We start from the raw sequence: 14,509 nt of genomic DNA, 5'->3' as shown, positions 1-14,509 counted from the left end.
CTTACGATTTCAATATTAATCAAAGAAAAGAGTTCGATTAAAATAATTTGTTCAAACATATTATTCACCACCTGTCCATCGATCACGAAAAGGTTCAACTTTCTTATTCTGAATCCGTCAAGAAGAGTGAACATGGCTCGAAACAAACTAATGGAGCAGGATTTGAGCAAGCTGGATGTAGCAATGCTACATCCGCTTGCTCCTGAGGTCATATCTCGCCAGGCTACGATTAATATTAGTAAATAAAAATTATTTATCCTATAGTTTATTTTCTCATTTTAACTTAACTTCTTATGTTGACCGAATTTAACAGGTACTATTGGTCACGTGGCTCATGGCAAGTCAACAGTTGTAAAAGCATTATCTGGCGTACATGTAATTCTTTTTGTCTTTTAATGTTTGGTTTCTGTACTTACGGTTTGATCAAAATTGTCACTTTAAATAACCTGACATTGTTATTATTTATTATATCTAGACTGTTCGGTTCAAAAACGAGTTGGAGCGTAACATTACTATTAAACTAGGGTATGCCAATGCAAAGATATACAAATGTGAAGATGAAAGGTGCCCTCGACCCGTGTGTTACAAGTAAGCGTACATATCATTATATAAATATTATATAAATGTATATAATTAATACTAAGATTTTTTTTTTTTTGAAATATTTGCAGGGCCTATGGAAGCGGAAAAGAAGATAATCCTCCTTGTGACGTGCCCGGATTTGAAAACAGCAAGATGAAGTTAATGAGACATGTATTCTTTGTTGACTGCCCGGTAAGTATTGGTTTAAACGGGGTTGGGTTAGTTATGGGTTGAACCCGTGAACCCGTTTTGCTAAACGGGCCGGGTTCAGGTAAATCCGTTGGGCTCGTGGGTTGACCCGTTTAATTTATTTCTTATTATACGTTTCTGAAATGTGTTTTTGTAATAAATTAAATTGGTTGAATGGTTGGGTGTCTTATATGCCAAGATATTAATTTGTGATTTTTTGTTGTAAAATGTAAATTTTAAGTATTTATATGTGAAAAAAAAAAAAATTTTCGTGTCTTTCATGATTTTCATATTTGCCATATCAAATTTTTGAGTTCGTGTCGCCACGAACATGACATGCTTCACACCCCTAATATTTTTCATTACGTTATTCGCAGGGACACGATATACTGATGGCCACGATGCTTAACGGCGCAGCTATAATGGACGGAGCTTTACTTCTCATAGCAGCAAATGAGCCATGTCCCCAACCTCAAACTTTAGAACACTTGACTGCAGTTGACCTTATGAGACTAAAGCATATTATTATCCTTCAAAACAAGGTTGATTTAGTTCAAGAAAATGTAGCCCTTAACCAACACGAGGCGGTTCAAGAACTCATGCAAGGAACGATTGCTGACGGTGCACCAGTGATCCCGGTCTCTGCCCAGCTTGGGTATAATATTGACGTGGTTTGCGAGTTCATAATAAAACGGATCCCTATTCCAAAGAGGAACTTCGTTTCACCTCCGAATATGATAATAATCCGTTCGTTTGATGTTAATAAACCCGGGTCTGATGTTGATAAGATTTGTGGTGGTGTTGCTGGTGGAAGTATCCTTAAGGTTTGTTGTTCTACTTTTTTTTTTTTTTTTATTATTATTCTTTTTTGCCGTTAGTTGCATTTTTTTACTAAAATAAAAGGATCCAATTACAATATAGAGGCAGGTAAGCGGGCAACAACCTACGCTACCCCCTTTTGAATAGCAAAACCGATCCTACTGAAAACAAAGTTGTCGTTTTAATATTAAAATTTTAAATTTATAACAATTATGCAACTAACATGGTTTGTTATGTAGGGTGTGTTAAAGGTAAACCAGAATATTGAGGTGCGACCGGGGATTGTTGTTAAAGATAAGAATGGTAACATAAAATGCAGCCCGATTTACTCAAGAATCGTGTCACTATTCGCAGAGCAGAATAAACTACAGTTTGCAGTACCTGGAGGTCTTATCGGTGTTGGAACGACGATGGACCCTATGTTGACCCGAGCTGACCGGTTGGTGGGTCAAGTTCTTGGGGAGGTTGGGTCACTTCCTGATGTTTTTGTTGAACTAGAGGTACAATTTTTTATTTTTTTTGGTTATAGGTTAATAAGTTAATATTGTTTTTTGTAATGTTAATAAACGCGTTAGTTATTTATAAAAATGTAGGTGAAATTTTGTCTTTTGAGACGGTTGTTGGGCATGAAGACTGAAGGAACAGAACAACAAGCGACGATATCAGACTTGTCAAAGGCGGAAATATTGATGGGGAACATAGGATCAATGTCCACAGGGGCTCGTGTTTTGGAAGTTAAGAACGATAAAGCAAAAAAGAGTGGTGTAGCGAAACTGCAGTTGACATCACCCGTGTGCACGACGAAAGGTGAGAAGATTGCTCTGAGCAGGAGAGTTGAGAGGCATTGGCGGTTAATTGGTTGGGGAACGATTCGAGGCGGTCTAACTCTTGAGATCCCACCCTGTCCAATTTAGAGTTTTAGACACATTTTTGAACTCCAGTTTTGTCTATAAATGTTTGATTACTTTTTATTAACTTCTTGTAATCTTATTAGTAGTAATCACTATCAAGTTTCACGGTCTTGTTCGCAGGTTTATGTTGTCTTAACTGGGTCCACGCTGACTTTCAGCGTTGGGCTTGCGCGCTCTCCCAAGAAACTATATCGCCAGTTGGCACTTAATAGTCGTGCCACCACAAGAACAGATGTCTTTAGCGTAACACACGGTGGGATATTTAATATAACCAAAAGAGCACCAAATTTAACCACTAATATCATATTGTGCAACTGCAACTAATTTCCTTTTATGGCAACCATAACTTTCTATTTTAAGAAAGTATTAGCTATGTTTAAGCATTACCAATCCTTAATGGCATAAAGCCATCCTCTCTTGTTCTTCCTCACCTTCTACCTCTTTTAGAACACAATGGCTCTTGCAAAACAAACCTTAGCCCTCATCTTAATTGCTACTTGCATCATTTTATCGACGCTGACGGACGCTAACCAACATCTTAAACAATCAAAGCCGTGCAAGATGCCACAAAAACAATCTAAGCCCAATAAGACCGACAAACCTGTTAAGACCGACAAACCTCTTAAGCCTGACAAACCTTCAAAGCCCGAAAAACCTTCAAAGCCTGAAAAGCCTACAAAGCCAGAAAAACCTTCCGAATTTCCAGTTCCTGGTGCCAAGGACGCGCCACCTAAAGGAAAGGCCGAGGTGGCTAACATGGTGGCAAAACAAATGCAGTGTGTTCAGAAAAAAATCGATGAATTCAATGCATCGCTCAAGAAACGGTTGGGCCATCATAAATCATCGCATAGGACCCGCGAGTGCGTGTCAGAATGCGATGAGGTGTTTGGTGCAGCCATTGCGGATATCAAGAAGACCCTTGACAGTCTCAAGAGCCTAAATCTAGTAAAAGCCAATTTTGATGTGAGCGCGGTTGCCACCAATGTAGACACGTGTAACGACTGCTTTAATGAGATAGGTTGTGGTGGCGATGCTGAGGTAAAGAAGCTAGGTGATTGGGTACGGAAGATTACCGGAGATGCCCTTGCGGCTCTCCAAAAAGCAGGATAACTCGTTTTTATAAGCTCGCACAAAAGGGTATCTAGTGACATTTTGACATCATCGTCTATCTTAATAAGGTTTTTTTCGTTGTAAAATACCAATGTACTTTCGCTTTTAACCTGTTCTAGTCATTGTAATTCTTTTGTACATTTGAGTTGCTAAAAGTTAGTTTTTGGTCCCCTTTTGGTCATTATGCGAACTTCTAATCCTGTTTACCCAAACGGGACAAAAAACATTCATTTAACGACTCAAATGTGCATAAAAATAATGACTAAAGGGGGACAAAAGTGAAAATAGTAGGTATTTTATTAAAAATCTATACACAAGTAACACAAAGAGGGATTGAATCCTACCGTCATTGTATTCTCAAGCGTCGTTTTACAAGTAAAATGTAATCTTAATTATTTTAACACAAAGGAAAACAATAAAATGTAGTTAATGACTCATTGTACAAACTATGTTAGATACACATCTAGGATCATGTATGAAAAGTCGATTAATTTGTATTATTTATTTGTTCGGTGGAAGAACGGTTCCTTTGTAAATCTTCCAAGGACCACCATAAAATTTATATGTAACAAAACCATGTCACATATACAGGCAACGAGTTCTCTCCGTTACAAAAAAAATGGTTAAAGTGGCATTAGCCTTGTCGAAAATAACCTATGCTTGAATAAACCAATCGACCCGTTTATGATTCGTGTAGATCAAGTTTCAAGTATGATAAATCGGGTAATAGTGTACCCGTACTATACTCGATTGAGTATATGATTATGAAAACTAGCAACTTATTCGAACAACTTATGTCATACAGTACTTGTAGATTATTTTTTACAGTTTAGTATCAAGTTGAGATGGCTGAGTTGGTCTAAGGTGCCAGATTAAGGTTCTGGTCCGAAAGGGCGTGGGTTCAAATCCCACTCTCAACATGTTGTTTTTATTCTCATAATAGTTTTTTAGTTAAATATACGGCCCAGTCTTATATTATACTGAACCAGTGAACCTTATGAGCCCGGCCCATAATTCAAGATTTTTTTTTTTGAACGACTAATTTGAATCACTCACGGACCACTGGTGTATCATCGTGCCACCAGTGATACCACGCGATCATATCCACCACCAAGCCACCAATTCAGGATGAAACTCAATATTTGAGAAAAACCCTCTCTTGTGAGATTCGAACCCAGGATCTTATGGTCACTAAGTCTTATCCCACCATCAAGATACCATTGGACTAAAAGTCATTTGGTCCCATAATTCAAGATTAAATGTTAGAACTTGCATTATTATTATTATTATTCTTATTAATATTATTATTATTAAAGAAACTGCACATATATATTTTAACACATATATATTGTCACTCAAATCAAAAGTAACAAGTTAAATTAATGGAATAATAGGATAATAACCCGTGTTACACACGGGTGGAAAACATATCAAGAAACAATATAAAATGTAAAAAACATATTCAATCAACACAAATATTTGACACAAGTTTTTTACCAGCAGATATTACAAAAGATGTTAAACTATGTTTATAAGATAAAAAGAAAATACTTTATAAATAAATAATTAAGTAAATAAGGAATAATATAACATAAATGAATTATTATACCTGAAAAAAATAAAAAAACACATTAGTAACAGATTTTGTAATATTATTTGAAAACTAAGCTTACAAATACATATCAGGTTTAAACTTATATTTTCACCCGTGTAGAGTTTTTGTTCAAAAACCTTTTGAAACAAAAAATGTCGGGTTTAAAAACCGTAGCTTGCATTCGATTCTCCTGTCATGAAATTATAATAATAATAATAAACATGTGTAGATAATTAATGAAAAGAGTAGCATAGATAAAGGAAAATATAAAACAACAAAAAACTTAGAGATTGATCCATGAGGACCATCTCCATCAAGAAGTCCTCGTTTGGAGTGTTTGTTATCCTTGACGATCCATACTCTCAAAACTCTAACCTTAACTGTGGATGGAGATGTTTTGAGAACGTCAATTTCATCCAACATTGTAAAGCTTTGAACCTCCATTGTAATCTGTTTTAAATCAAACGATAAAAGACTTTTCTGAAATAATTCGTTTAAATATAAAATTTATAATTAACAGTTGTAGAACTTACTTTGTAAAAGCTTCAAAGGCAGAAGATTGTTTTAATGTGGAGAATGCATCTATGAGCGGATGTTATATACCGCGTATGGAGATGTTTATTTTTGATAAACACCGTAAGTTTAGAAACCGTTTTAATTCAATAATAAATACAATAAATCGAATTCAATATAATGCAATATACATCCTATAAATAGAACCCTATAAATAAGCTTATAAATGCAGCATATAATTTCTAATAAAAATCCAATGCTTGATTTTTGGAACTACAAAAATTAGACATCTAACTATAATAATAAACCAATTTGACTTGCTGACTAATTTAGAAACCGTTTTAATTAACCCATTTTCTTTTTTTTTATTTTTATTGAAATGTTTGCCGGGGATCCATCTTCTTTGAAAAAAAATTCCTGGTTTCCATTTTATAAGATTGTTTTAATTGTTTTTTTATAAAATTTTTGTTGTTGGATTGCTTTAATTAAAAATAACAATTTTTATAAGATTGTGAATTTCTAGTCAATATATAACTTTGATCAACTATATTAAAAAAGATTTTAGTTTTAAAAAATAACAGTTTAATAATACCAAAAATTATTTGTGAATATGTGGAAAATAATTATACAGAAATGTGATGATGTGGAGTCCTATGTGAACATCCTATATTCATGACATAGAATTGAGTTGCTTTATTATATTAGTTATATTATAACAGTTAGGTTCATATCCATATATAATAAGATTTTCAAAATTTAAATTGATAGGTCATAAAAATAAATTAATATTAGTGAAACTTGGAAAAAGGCGTATTATGAACAAAAAATCACAATATATAAACATAATTTTAAGTAACAAACATATTAAATATCATATCGATTAACCGATAATTTAAATAAATCATACCTTTAAACCCTAAATAGATTAAAACATAAATCGATTAATAGGAATAGATTAAATATCAAATCTATTAACCGTTAGTATAAAAAATCATTCAGTTAAACCCCAAATCCAATAACAGTAAATCAATTTGATGTTGTTGTTCACAAAAATTTATTAAACACTAAAACATAAATCATACCTGATAATTACAAACGATGAACATATTTAATATTGTTTGGATTATGAAACCGAAAAATGATGAAGAACCGGTTATAGATGAGGCGAAGATTCTGGTACAAACGATGGGGAGCGTTATGATTTTTGAACGAAGCATGTGCATTTTAAAGAAGAAACGATGAACAATTTAAACCTCGTAAATTTAATAAGTTTTTTAATTCTAACAATAATTAGTATAATTAATATCATAATTACATTAATAAGTTACAAAAATATAAAAGTCAATATCATTGATTAAAATTTTATGGTGAATATGTGGAAATTAGATTTATGAAAGGTTGATGACATGGAAGCATATGTGGACAACATAGGTGAAGAACATGTGGACAAAATTATGTTACTTTAATATATTAGTTAGATTAGATGCTCGAAAAATCAATTACTATTGTTTGACTAATATTATACCAAATAAAGGAATGTGTTAAATATAAGAAACTAATATTTTACTTATTATAACAGTTAGGTTCCTATCCATATATAATAAGATTTTCAAAATTTAAATTGATAGGTCATAAAAATAAATTAATATTAGTGAAACTTGGAAAAAGGCGTATTATGAACAAAAAATCACAATATATAAACATAATTTTAAGTAACAAACATATTAAATATCATATCGATTAACCGATAATTTAAATAAATCATACCTTTAAACCCTAAATAGATTAAAACATAAATCGATTAATAGGAATAGATTAAATATCAAATCTATTAACCGTTAGTATAAAAAATCATTCAGTTAAACCCCAAATCCAATAACAGTAAATCAATTTGATGTTGTTGTTCACAAAAATTTATTAAACACTAAAACATAAATCATACCTGATAATTACAAACGATGAACATATTTAATATTGTTTGGATTATGAAACCGAAAAATGATGAAGAACCGGTTATAGATGAGGCGAAGATTCTGGTACAAACGATGGGGAGCGTTATGATTTTTGAACGAAGCATGTGCATTTTAAAGAAGAAACGATGAACAATTTAAACCTCGTAAATTTAATAAGTTTTTTAATTCTAACAATAATTAGTATAATTAATATCATAATTACATTAATAAGTTACAAAAATATAAAAGTCAATATCATTGATTAAAATTTTATGGTGAATATGTGGAAATTAGATTTATGAAAGGTTGATGACATGGAAGCATATGTGGACAACATAGGTGAAGAACATGTGAACAAAATTATGTTACTTTAATATATTAGTTAGATTAGATGCTCGAAAAATCAATTACTATTGTTTGACTAATATTATACCAAATAAAGGAATGTGTTAAATATAAGAAACTAATATTTTACTTATTATAACAGTTAGGTTCCTATCTATATATAATAAGATTTTCAAATTTTAAATTGATAATTCATAAAAATAAATTAATTTAGTGAAATTTGGAAAAAGGCGTATTAGGAACAAAAAATCACAATATATAAACATAATTTTAAGTAACAAACATATTAAACATCATATCGATTAACCGATAATTTAAAAAAAATCATACCTTTAAACCCTAAATAGATTAAAACATAAATCGATTAATAGGAATAGATTAAATATCAAATATATTAATGGTTAGTATAAATAATCATGCAGTTAAACCCTAAATCCAATAACAGTGAATCAACTTGATGTTATTCTTCACAAAAATCAATATAAATCATACCTGATAATTGCAAACGATGAACATATTTGATGTTGTTTGGATTATGAAACCGACGAATCATGAAGAACCGGTTATAGATGAGGCAAAGAATCTGGTTACAAACGATGGGGAGCGTTATGATTTTTGAACGAAACATGTGCCTTTTAAAAAAGAAACGATGAACAATTTAACCTAGTAAATTTAATAAGTTTTATAATTCTAACAATAATTAATTAATATCATAATTACATTAATAAGTTGCAAAAATATAAAAGTCAATATCATTGATTAAAATTTTATTATGAATATGTGGAAAATAGATTTATGGAAGGTTGATGACATAAAAGCCTATGTGAACAAACTAGGTGAAGGACATGTGGACAAAATTGTGTTGCTTTAATATATTAGTTAGATCAGATGTTATAAACATGAGATGTATGCTAAAAGCAACATACATGAAACTTTTGTTTATATTGAATACAATTAGCCACTTTAATTTCATTATATGATTATCTTTATTTATTAGACGATATATAATTATATGTTATATTATTTAAATTATTTGTTGTATCTTTAGTTTGGTTAGCATTATCTACTTTTTCAAATATCTTTTATTCAGTTACCCCTAACTATAGGGGATACCGATGCACCAACCTCTCGACGACCACCTCTCAGTTATGGCACATACATTAACTGGATGTTAAAAATGCATCCCCAAATTGCCATATGGACTTGAAAGAAACGGTATATATGCTCCAAGCGCCGAGTTTGTTGATACTTGATACTAATCACAAAAATTAAGTTTGCAAGCGTTCGAAAATCACTCTGTGGTTTAAAACATGCACATTGGTCATGGTGTTGTTGATTTGCAAATTACATCACCAGGTGTGGTTTCCGAAGCAACGTCATTGACACATTGGTTTGTCTATAAACACAACTCCCATATGGCATATTTTGTCTTTAAGTACCACCCTTCTCCTTCAGAATATGTACGTTGTAAATGACATACATATTGTTCGAGAGAAAGTACAAGTCGATGATATTTGGGTTTGATCTTCAAGTCCCCGATGACTATCAATATGCAGATTTATTTACAAAGGGCCTTCCTAAATAGCTATTCAATAAATTCCGATTTAGGTATGCACATACGCCAAATTGTTGCTCACATTATGGGGACTATTAGACGATATATATTTGGAAAATTGGAAATAAATAATCTCATCTTTTGTGTATTGGCCAATAATAATCTCACCTTTAAAAATTACTAGCAACGGTCCCACCTTTCAATTATTTTTGTCTCACTGGTCTTCCGTTAAAAAATACTTAGTGTCGTTATGTTTTTTCCCTAATTTCAAACCGATGTTTTAGGGCTTTTGATCGGAATAACGATATGAGTCGACTGATGTAAAAATTATCTCGAAACGGTGATTAAAATGGCTTGGTTTTTTTTAATTGGAAATTCAAGCACCCGAATTGAGACATTGTTTCATCGTTTGGATCACCATTTTGAGATAAGTTTTACATCAGTCGACTCGTATCTTTCTTCTGATCAAAAGCCCTAAAACATCGATTTGAAACTAAGAAAAAACTTAACGACGTTAAGTATTTTTTAACGAATGACTATTGTGACAAAAATAGTTGAAAGGTCGCATCTTTACACATTAGACTGATTATTAATGAAAATATCAAACACCAAAACGGTTTTTTTATTCTTTCGATTAAAAGAATTAAAATTTTTTAATGAAAGAAAAGCTCATGTGTTTGTTTATATTAATTTATAGTTTAGATTAAAACCCTTGTTTAATATTAATATTATAGTTTATATGCATTTTGATATAGGAAAGAACAAATCAATTACTGCCAGGCGTCTCGTGAAACCAATCGCAGACACATGTTCCTTTCTTTTATTTTATTTTTATTTTTTTTACAACCAACAAGAGAAGTATTAATTTTAGATCAGGTTGAAGATGGTTAGCGGAAATGGATCGGTTAGCTACTAAAGAATGTTTGGCTCTAACAAACATCCAACTCAATTCAATTTGCTGATCTTTTTACCTCTTGTTCGGTTGCAAATCAAATTTGGCACTTTGTTAGTGCGTGGTGCCACGTTCCCCCTATTTACGCATTTTTGGTCAGGGACCATCTCTCGAATGACTCTCGGTCCATAACTGAGTTCTTCTTTGCAATAAAAAGAAAAAAAATGTTTATCATCACAATTTGTTGAAGTATTTGGAAGGCTAGAAATGATCCAGACGATCTTTGACAATAAGCTACACGATGTCGGTCCCCAAATTGATGGAGGATTTAAAATTTTTGGCGTTCCTTTAGATTAAAAATATGTCATCTTTTAGATTTTTAAGTTGGACCGATTGGTGTAATTTCTGTTTGTTGCTTGTTTTTGTGGCGCTAGCTTTTTGCTAGTTTTAACTTGTTTAATGAAAGTTGCCGTGCGAGAGTAAAAAAAGGCTCAAGTTGAAGAAAGTATGATCATTTTAAGGGAAACATTAGTTTTTTTTGTAAAGATAAAAATGTATTTATTAGCTCCAAGATTACAAAAGAGGAACAACCTATCTTTAAGGGAAAAATGTATTTATTAGCTTGAATATAAGCCACACTAAAAACCCTAATACATAATAACAAAACCTGTCTTTTCTTTTTTTAAACTTATGTTCTGCAAATTTGCTTTTCATTTACTACTTTTTTTGTTTGTGTTTGTGACATCAACGTATCCAATAATCTACTGTTTGAATCATCTCTTTCACCTTCCATTTTTTTCTGCAACTGCAAATCATTGCAAATTCATAGATTGTTGTACTTTCAGTAACAAAAAATATTTGACATGCAGTACTAATATTATTGATAACAATAATTTGAATTATTACATAATATCAAGCATAGATGAAGAACATGAGATATATGAATACGTTTGGTTATCAGCATATTCATAATTTAATTAACCCTCGTGATCACTAATTGTTAGCAAATGAAAAAAAAAATTGAAGGTACGTAGCGCATCGACACATATGTCTTAAATCGCTATATATAACTCGCCTGGAAATCAAAAAAAATATTAAATATGTTTTTTAGGTTTCATGAGCTATAGCCACAAGAGAGTGCCATTAGTAGAATTGCAGCTTCTCTTTCATCTTGTGGCAACACATGGTAAAGTGTCAAGTACTTCTTGCTTAGGCTTACAAGAAACTCCTCCACACAATTCTTTCTTACGGGTGAAGACGAAGGTGGTGATGATGACGATGATGGCAATGGAATGGTGGTGGTGGTAGTGGTGATGCTTTGCTTGGAGTATTGCCTTTTCTTGTACTTTGTAACATGCCCTTTATTTAGTTTTTTGAGATCTTTGTGTTGAGTTTTTATAATCTTGATTGGTGCGGTGAACTGATCATTGAAAATAGAGCCGTTGCCTTTTTCTGCTGTTGCAGCCGCAGCAATAGCCATCGCTCTTCTTGCCTTCCTTTGTCGGATTCCGCAAGCATTGCAAAGTGACTACAAGTAAAAAATAGTGATTTGTGAGATCACAATAAAAATTACGAGTTTTATATATCAGCTGAGTTTATTATCTATTATAGTTATTATTCTATATTTAGTTTGAATATTAGGATGGTTGCTTAGATCATATATACCTTAGGACCTCTAGGTCCGCTTCGCCATAGAGGCGTCTTAGTACTGTTACAATCAGAACAAACCCTAATCGGTATGTTGTTTGAAGAAGTACTATTGCTTGAATTATCAGCTTCTTCCATCGGTGAAGACGATAGTTTATGTTCTTCGAGCTTCGTTACTTCGGTACTAGTGGAAGTATAAGTGTTTAGATTCAAGGGATGATCAGATTTCTTCATTTTAAGCATCACCCTCATCTTGGAAGACATCCACTTCACTTGATGTAGATCAGTATTCATATTATCCTCAATTCCATGATCATTGTATGCTTGTGATCCAAAATTATCACCCTACAAATGATCAGACAGTGATCAGTCATCAAACCTTAAATTCTATGATCATTTCAAATTTCAAATGAAACAAAACAAAACAAAATCTTGATATATATATAGAGAATCAAGATGAACACTTGTTTATCCATCTCTATATTTAAAATAATATTACTCACATCTTATTATTATATAATTAACATAATTAGATGATATGATTTAAATCATTTAATTATTTCTCTTTTGTAATTATCGTTATTGTACTGCTATATACAGTTGATCAATAGTGCTGAACTATTACGCATGCTTGATCAAGTACGTTGATCAATAGCCTTACCTCATGTTGATACCGTGGAGACTCTAAATCTCTATTGTAGATCCCATTTTGATGAGTTGAGTTCAAGAGCATATGAGCTGTGAGCGATTCGGAAGACGAAGAAGATCGAGATATAGGGGACAAGAACTGGTGGGTGTGAAGGTGATCTTCATAGTGATCAGTTGGGTATGATGAATAAGTGTTAGAAGATGAGTTAAAGAAGATTGGAGTCATGTTAAACTGATCAAATGATGCAAGAAAAATGATAGATTAGCAAATAGATATGACAAGCAAATATAACCTATATGGGCTATTATGGATGATTGAATTCTTTGCTAGTTGTGTTGCATATGCCCATCACGTGACTTGAAGACACAAAACTACACAAATGATCATAAATATAAAATATCATAGGTGTATTGTGTATAACCCGGTTCGTTGGATAACTGATAATATTGAGTTGAGACTTGGATCAATAAAGGGAATCATTATTATATATAGCATTTAAGAAGTTTGGTGTCGTTAAGTGACGATTGGGTCACTTGACGGTATCAAATTAGTTTTTGGCATTATGATTTTTTTTTTCTGTTTTATTTCCGGTACCATAAGAAGCATAACCAGAACCAATCGAATACGCGTAGACTAATAGCTCAAAGTCCGGGACCGATATATAACAGTCGGGTTTTCTCAACGCCTGGTTTTACCAACCGACATCACCCCATTGGTCCACCTCAAATATACATATAAATTTTTTTCGTTTTCAACTCCGGTACCGTAACGAAAGTAACCGAAAACAACGTCTGAACTTGTGTCGAGTTACCATCTCAATGCCCGGGACCGACAACACCTGGCTTTACCACCTCGCGGGTTCACCGTCTATATAAACGTCAAATAATTTAATTGTTATATATGTTAATTTGACGAATTTATTTTTGGGTTTTAACATTCAGGTTTTAACATTCAGGGAGACTTATTATGATATGTGTCGGAGGCCGTCAGGGAGACTTATTTACCGCCTCAACGCGCGTGACCGGCAATGCTTGGGTTTATCACCAACGGGTTTTTACCGACATGCCCGACGCAACGCGACTGGTAAAGCACTAGTTTAAATAATATTTAAATGTTATGTACAACCAATGGCGTCTGTTAAATTTCACAGTTTATTTTATTTTTTATTTTTATTATTATTCTTTTTCATAAAAGTTTACTTGCTTTTTTGTAACAACAAACAAAGACAAACAACCGATGATCAACCCATAACTATTAAAGCCTTACAACATTTCCAAAGTCAAAATCACACCACCTATCCCACTATATGCCCAAATGTTTCGATATCTATTGATTTCAAACGAGCGAACCCATAGAAAGCTTAACGCTTTGATTTCCCCAACCACGTAATATAAGTGGACTACGTACCTTTCGAATACCACCGAATTTTGTGTCTTCCATATAAACCAAAGCATTGTTAGACAAATCGCATGAAATAGCTTCGTTTCGCTGAATGACAGGGCAGTGCACCGGTGCAAATATAGTATATCACATAAAATAGTTACATTAACCGGTATCCTCATAAAATTTATAAATTATGAAAACTATAAATTATTTTCTTAATGAAAATATATTACTAGGTCTGCAAATTAACCGAACCTTTATGAACAGTTCGTCAAGAACCTCATTTAAGTTCGTTTATTTAATAAACGAACGAGTATAACAAACTTTTTTTTGCTCATTTAATTAAACAAATGAACACAGGTTTTGTT

At 32.4% G+C, this 14,509-nt stretch overlaps 2 protein-coding genes and 1 non-coding gene across 3 annotated transcripts; 2 read left to right on the top strand and 1 right to left on the bottom strand.

The window, feature by feature from the left end:
- The first annotated feature begins 132 nt into the window (after window positions 1–132).
- Window positions 133–2,504, top strand: LOC143587338 (eukaryotic translation initiation factor 2 subunit gamma-like). The gene is made up of 7 exons (XM_077068654.1): window positions 133–238; window positions 314–375; window positions 476–588; window positions 672–774; window positions 1,149–1,595; window positions 1,830–2,090; window positions 2,184–2,504. The coding sequence occupies exons 1-7, from the start codon at window positions 133–135 to the stop codon at window positions 2,502–2,504; spliced, it is 1,413 nt and encodes a 470-aa protein (XP_076924769.1).
- A 1,946-nt stretch (window positions 2,505–4,450) lies between these two features.
- TRNAL-AAG (transfer RNA leucine (anticodon AAG)) lies at window positions 4,451–4,531 on the top strand. The gene has a single exon. It is a non-coding gene; the product is annotated as a tRNA-Leu (tRNA).
- A 7,017-nt stretch (window positions 4,532–11,548) lies between these two features.
- On the bottom strand, window positions 11,549–12,983 carry LOC143587336 (GATA transcription factor 21-like). The gene is made up of 3 exons (XM_077068653.1): window positions 12,771–12,983; window positions 12,128–12,454; window positions 11,549–11,990 (listed from the first exon to the last, which is right to left on the bottom strand). The coding sequence occupies exons 1-3, from the start codon at window positions 12,981–12,983 to the stop codon at window positions 11,577–11,579; spliced, it is 954 nt and encodes a 317-aa protein (XP_076924768.1). The 3' UTR covers window positions 11,549–11,576.
- Window positions 12,984–14,509: the final 1,526 nt, after the last annotated feature.

The sequence above is a fragment of the Bidens hawaiensis genome, unplaced genomic scaffold (assembly GCF_021521415.1).
Source record: "Bidens hawaiensis isolate Kalapana, Puna unplaced genomic scaffold, B.hawaiensis_p1.1 tig00035461_1, whole genome shotgun sequence".
In the NCBI taxonomy this organism is placed as follows: domain Eukaryota; kingdom Viridiplantae; phylum Streptophyta; class Magnoliopsida; order Asterales; family Asteraceae; genus Bidens; species Bidens hawaiensis.
This window is presented reverse-complemented; position numbering and strand designations above follow the sequence as displayed.

Excerpts from the sequence above, each read along its gene's own strand:
- LOC143587338 (XM_077068654.1), top strand. The coding sequence starts at position 133 with ATGGCTCGAAACAAACTAATGGAGCAGGATTTGAGCAAGCTGGATGTA. Across the intron at positions 1,596-1,829 it reads CTGGTGGAAGTATCCTTAAG|GGTGTGTTAAAGGTAAACCA; the intron begins GTTTGTTGTTCT and ends TTTGTTATGTAG. Across the intron at positions 2,091-2,183 it reads ATGTTTTTGTTGAACTAGAG|GTGAAATTTTGTCTTTTGAG; the intron begins GTACAATTTTTT and ends ATAAAAATGTAG.
- LOC143587336 (XM_077068653.1), bottom strand. The coding sequence starts at position 12,983 with ATGACTCCAATCTTCTTTAACTCATCTTCTAACACTTATTCATCATAC. Across the intron at positions 12,455-12,770 it reads CTCCACGGTATCAACATGAG|GGTGATAATTTTGGATCACA; the intron begins GTAAGGCTATTG and ends GATCATTTGTAG. Across the intron at positions 11,991-12,127 it reads GCGGACCTAGAGGTCCTAAG|TCACTTTGCAATGCTTGCGG; the intron begins GTATATATGATC and ends TTTTACTTGTAG.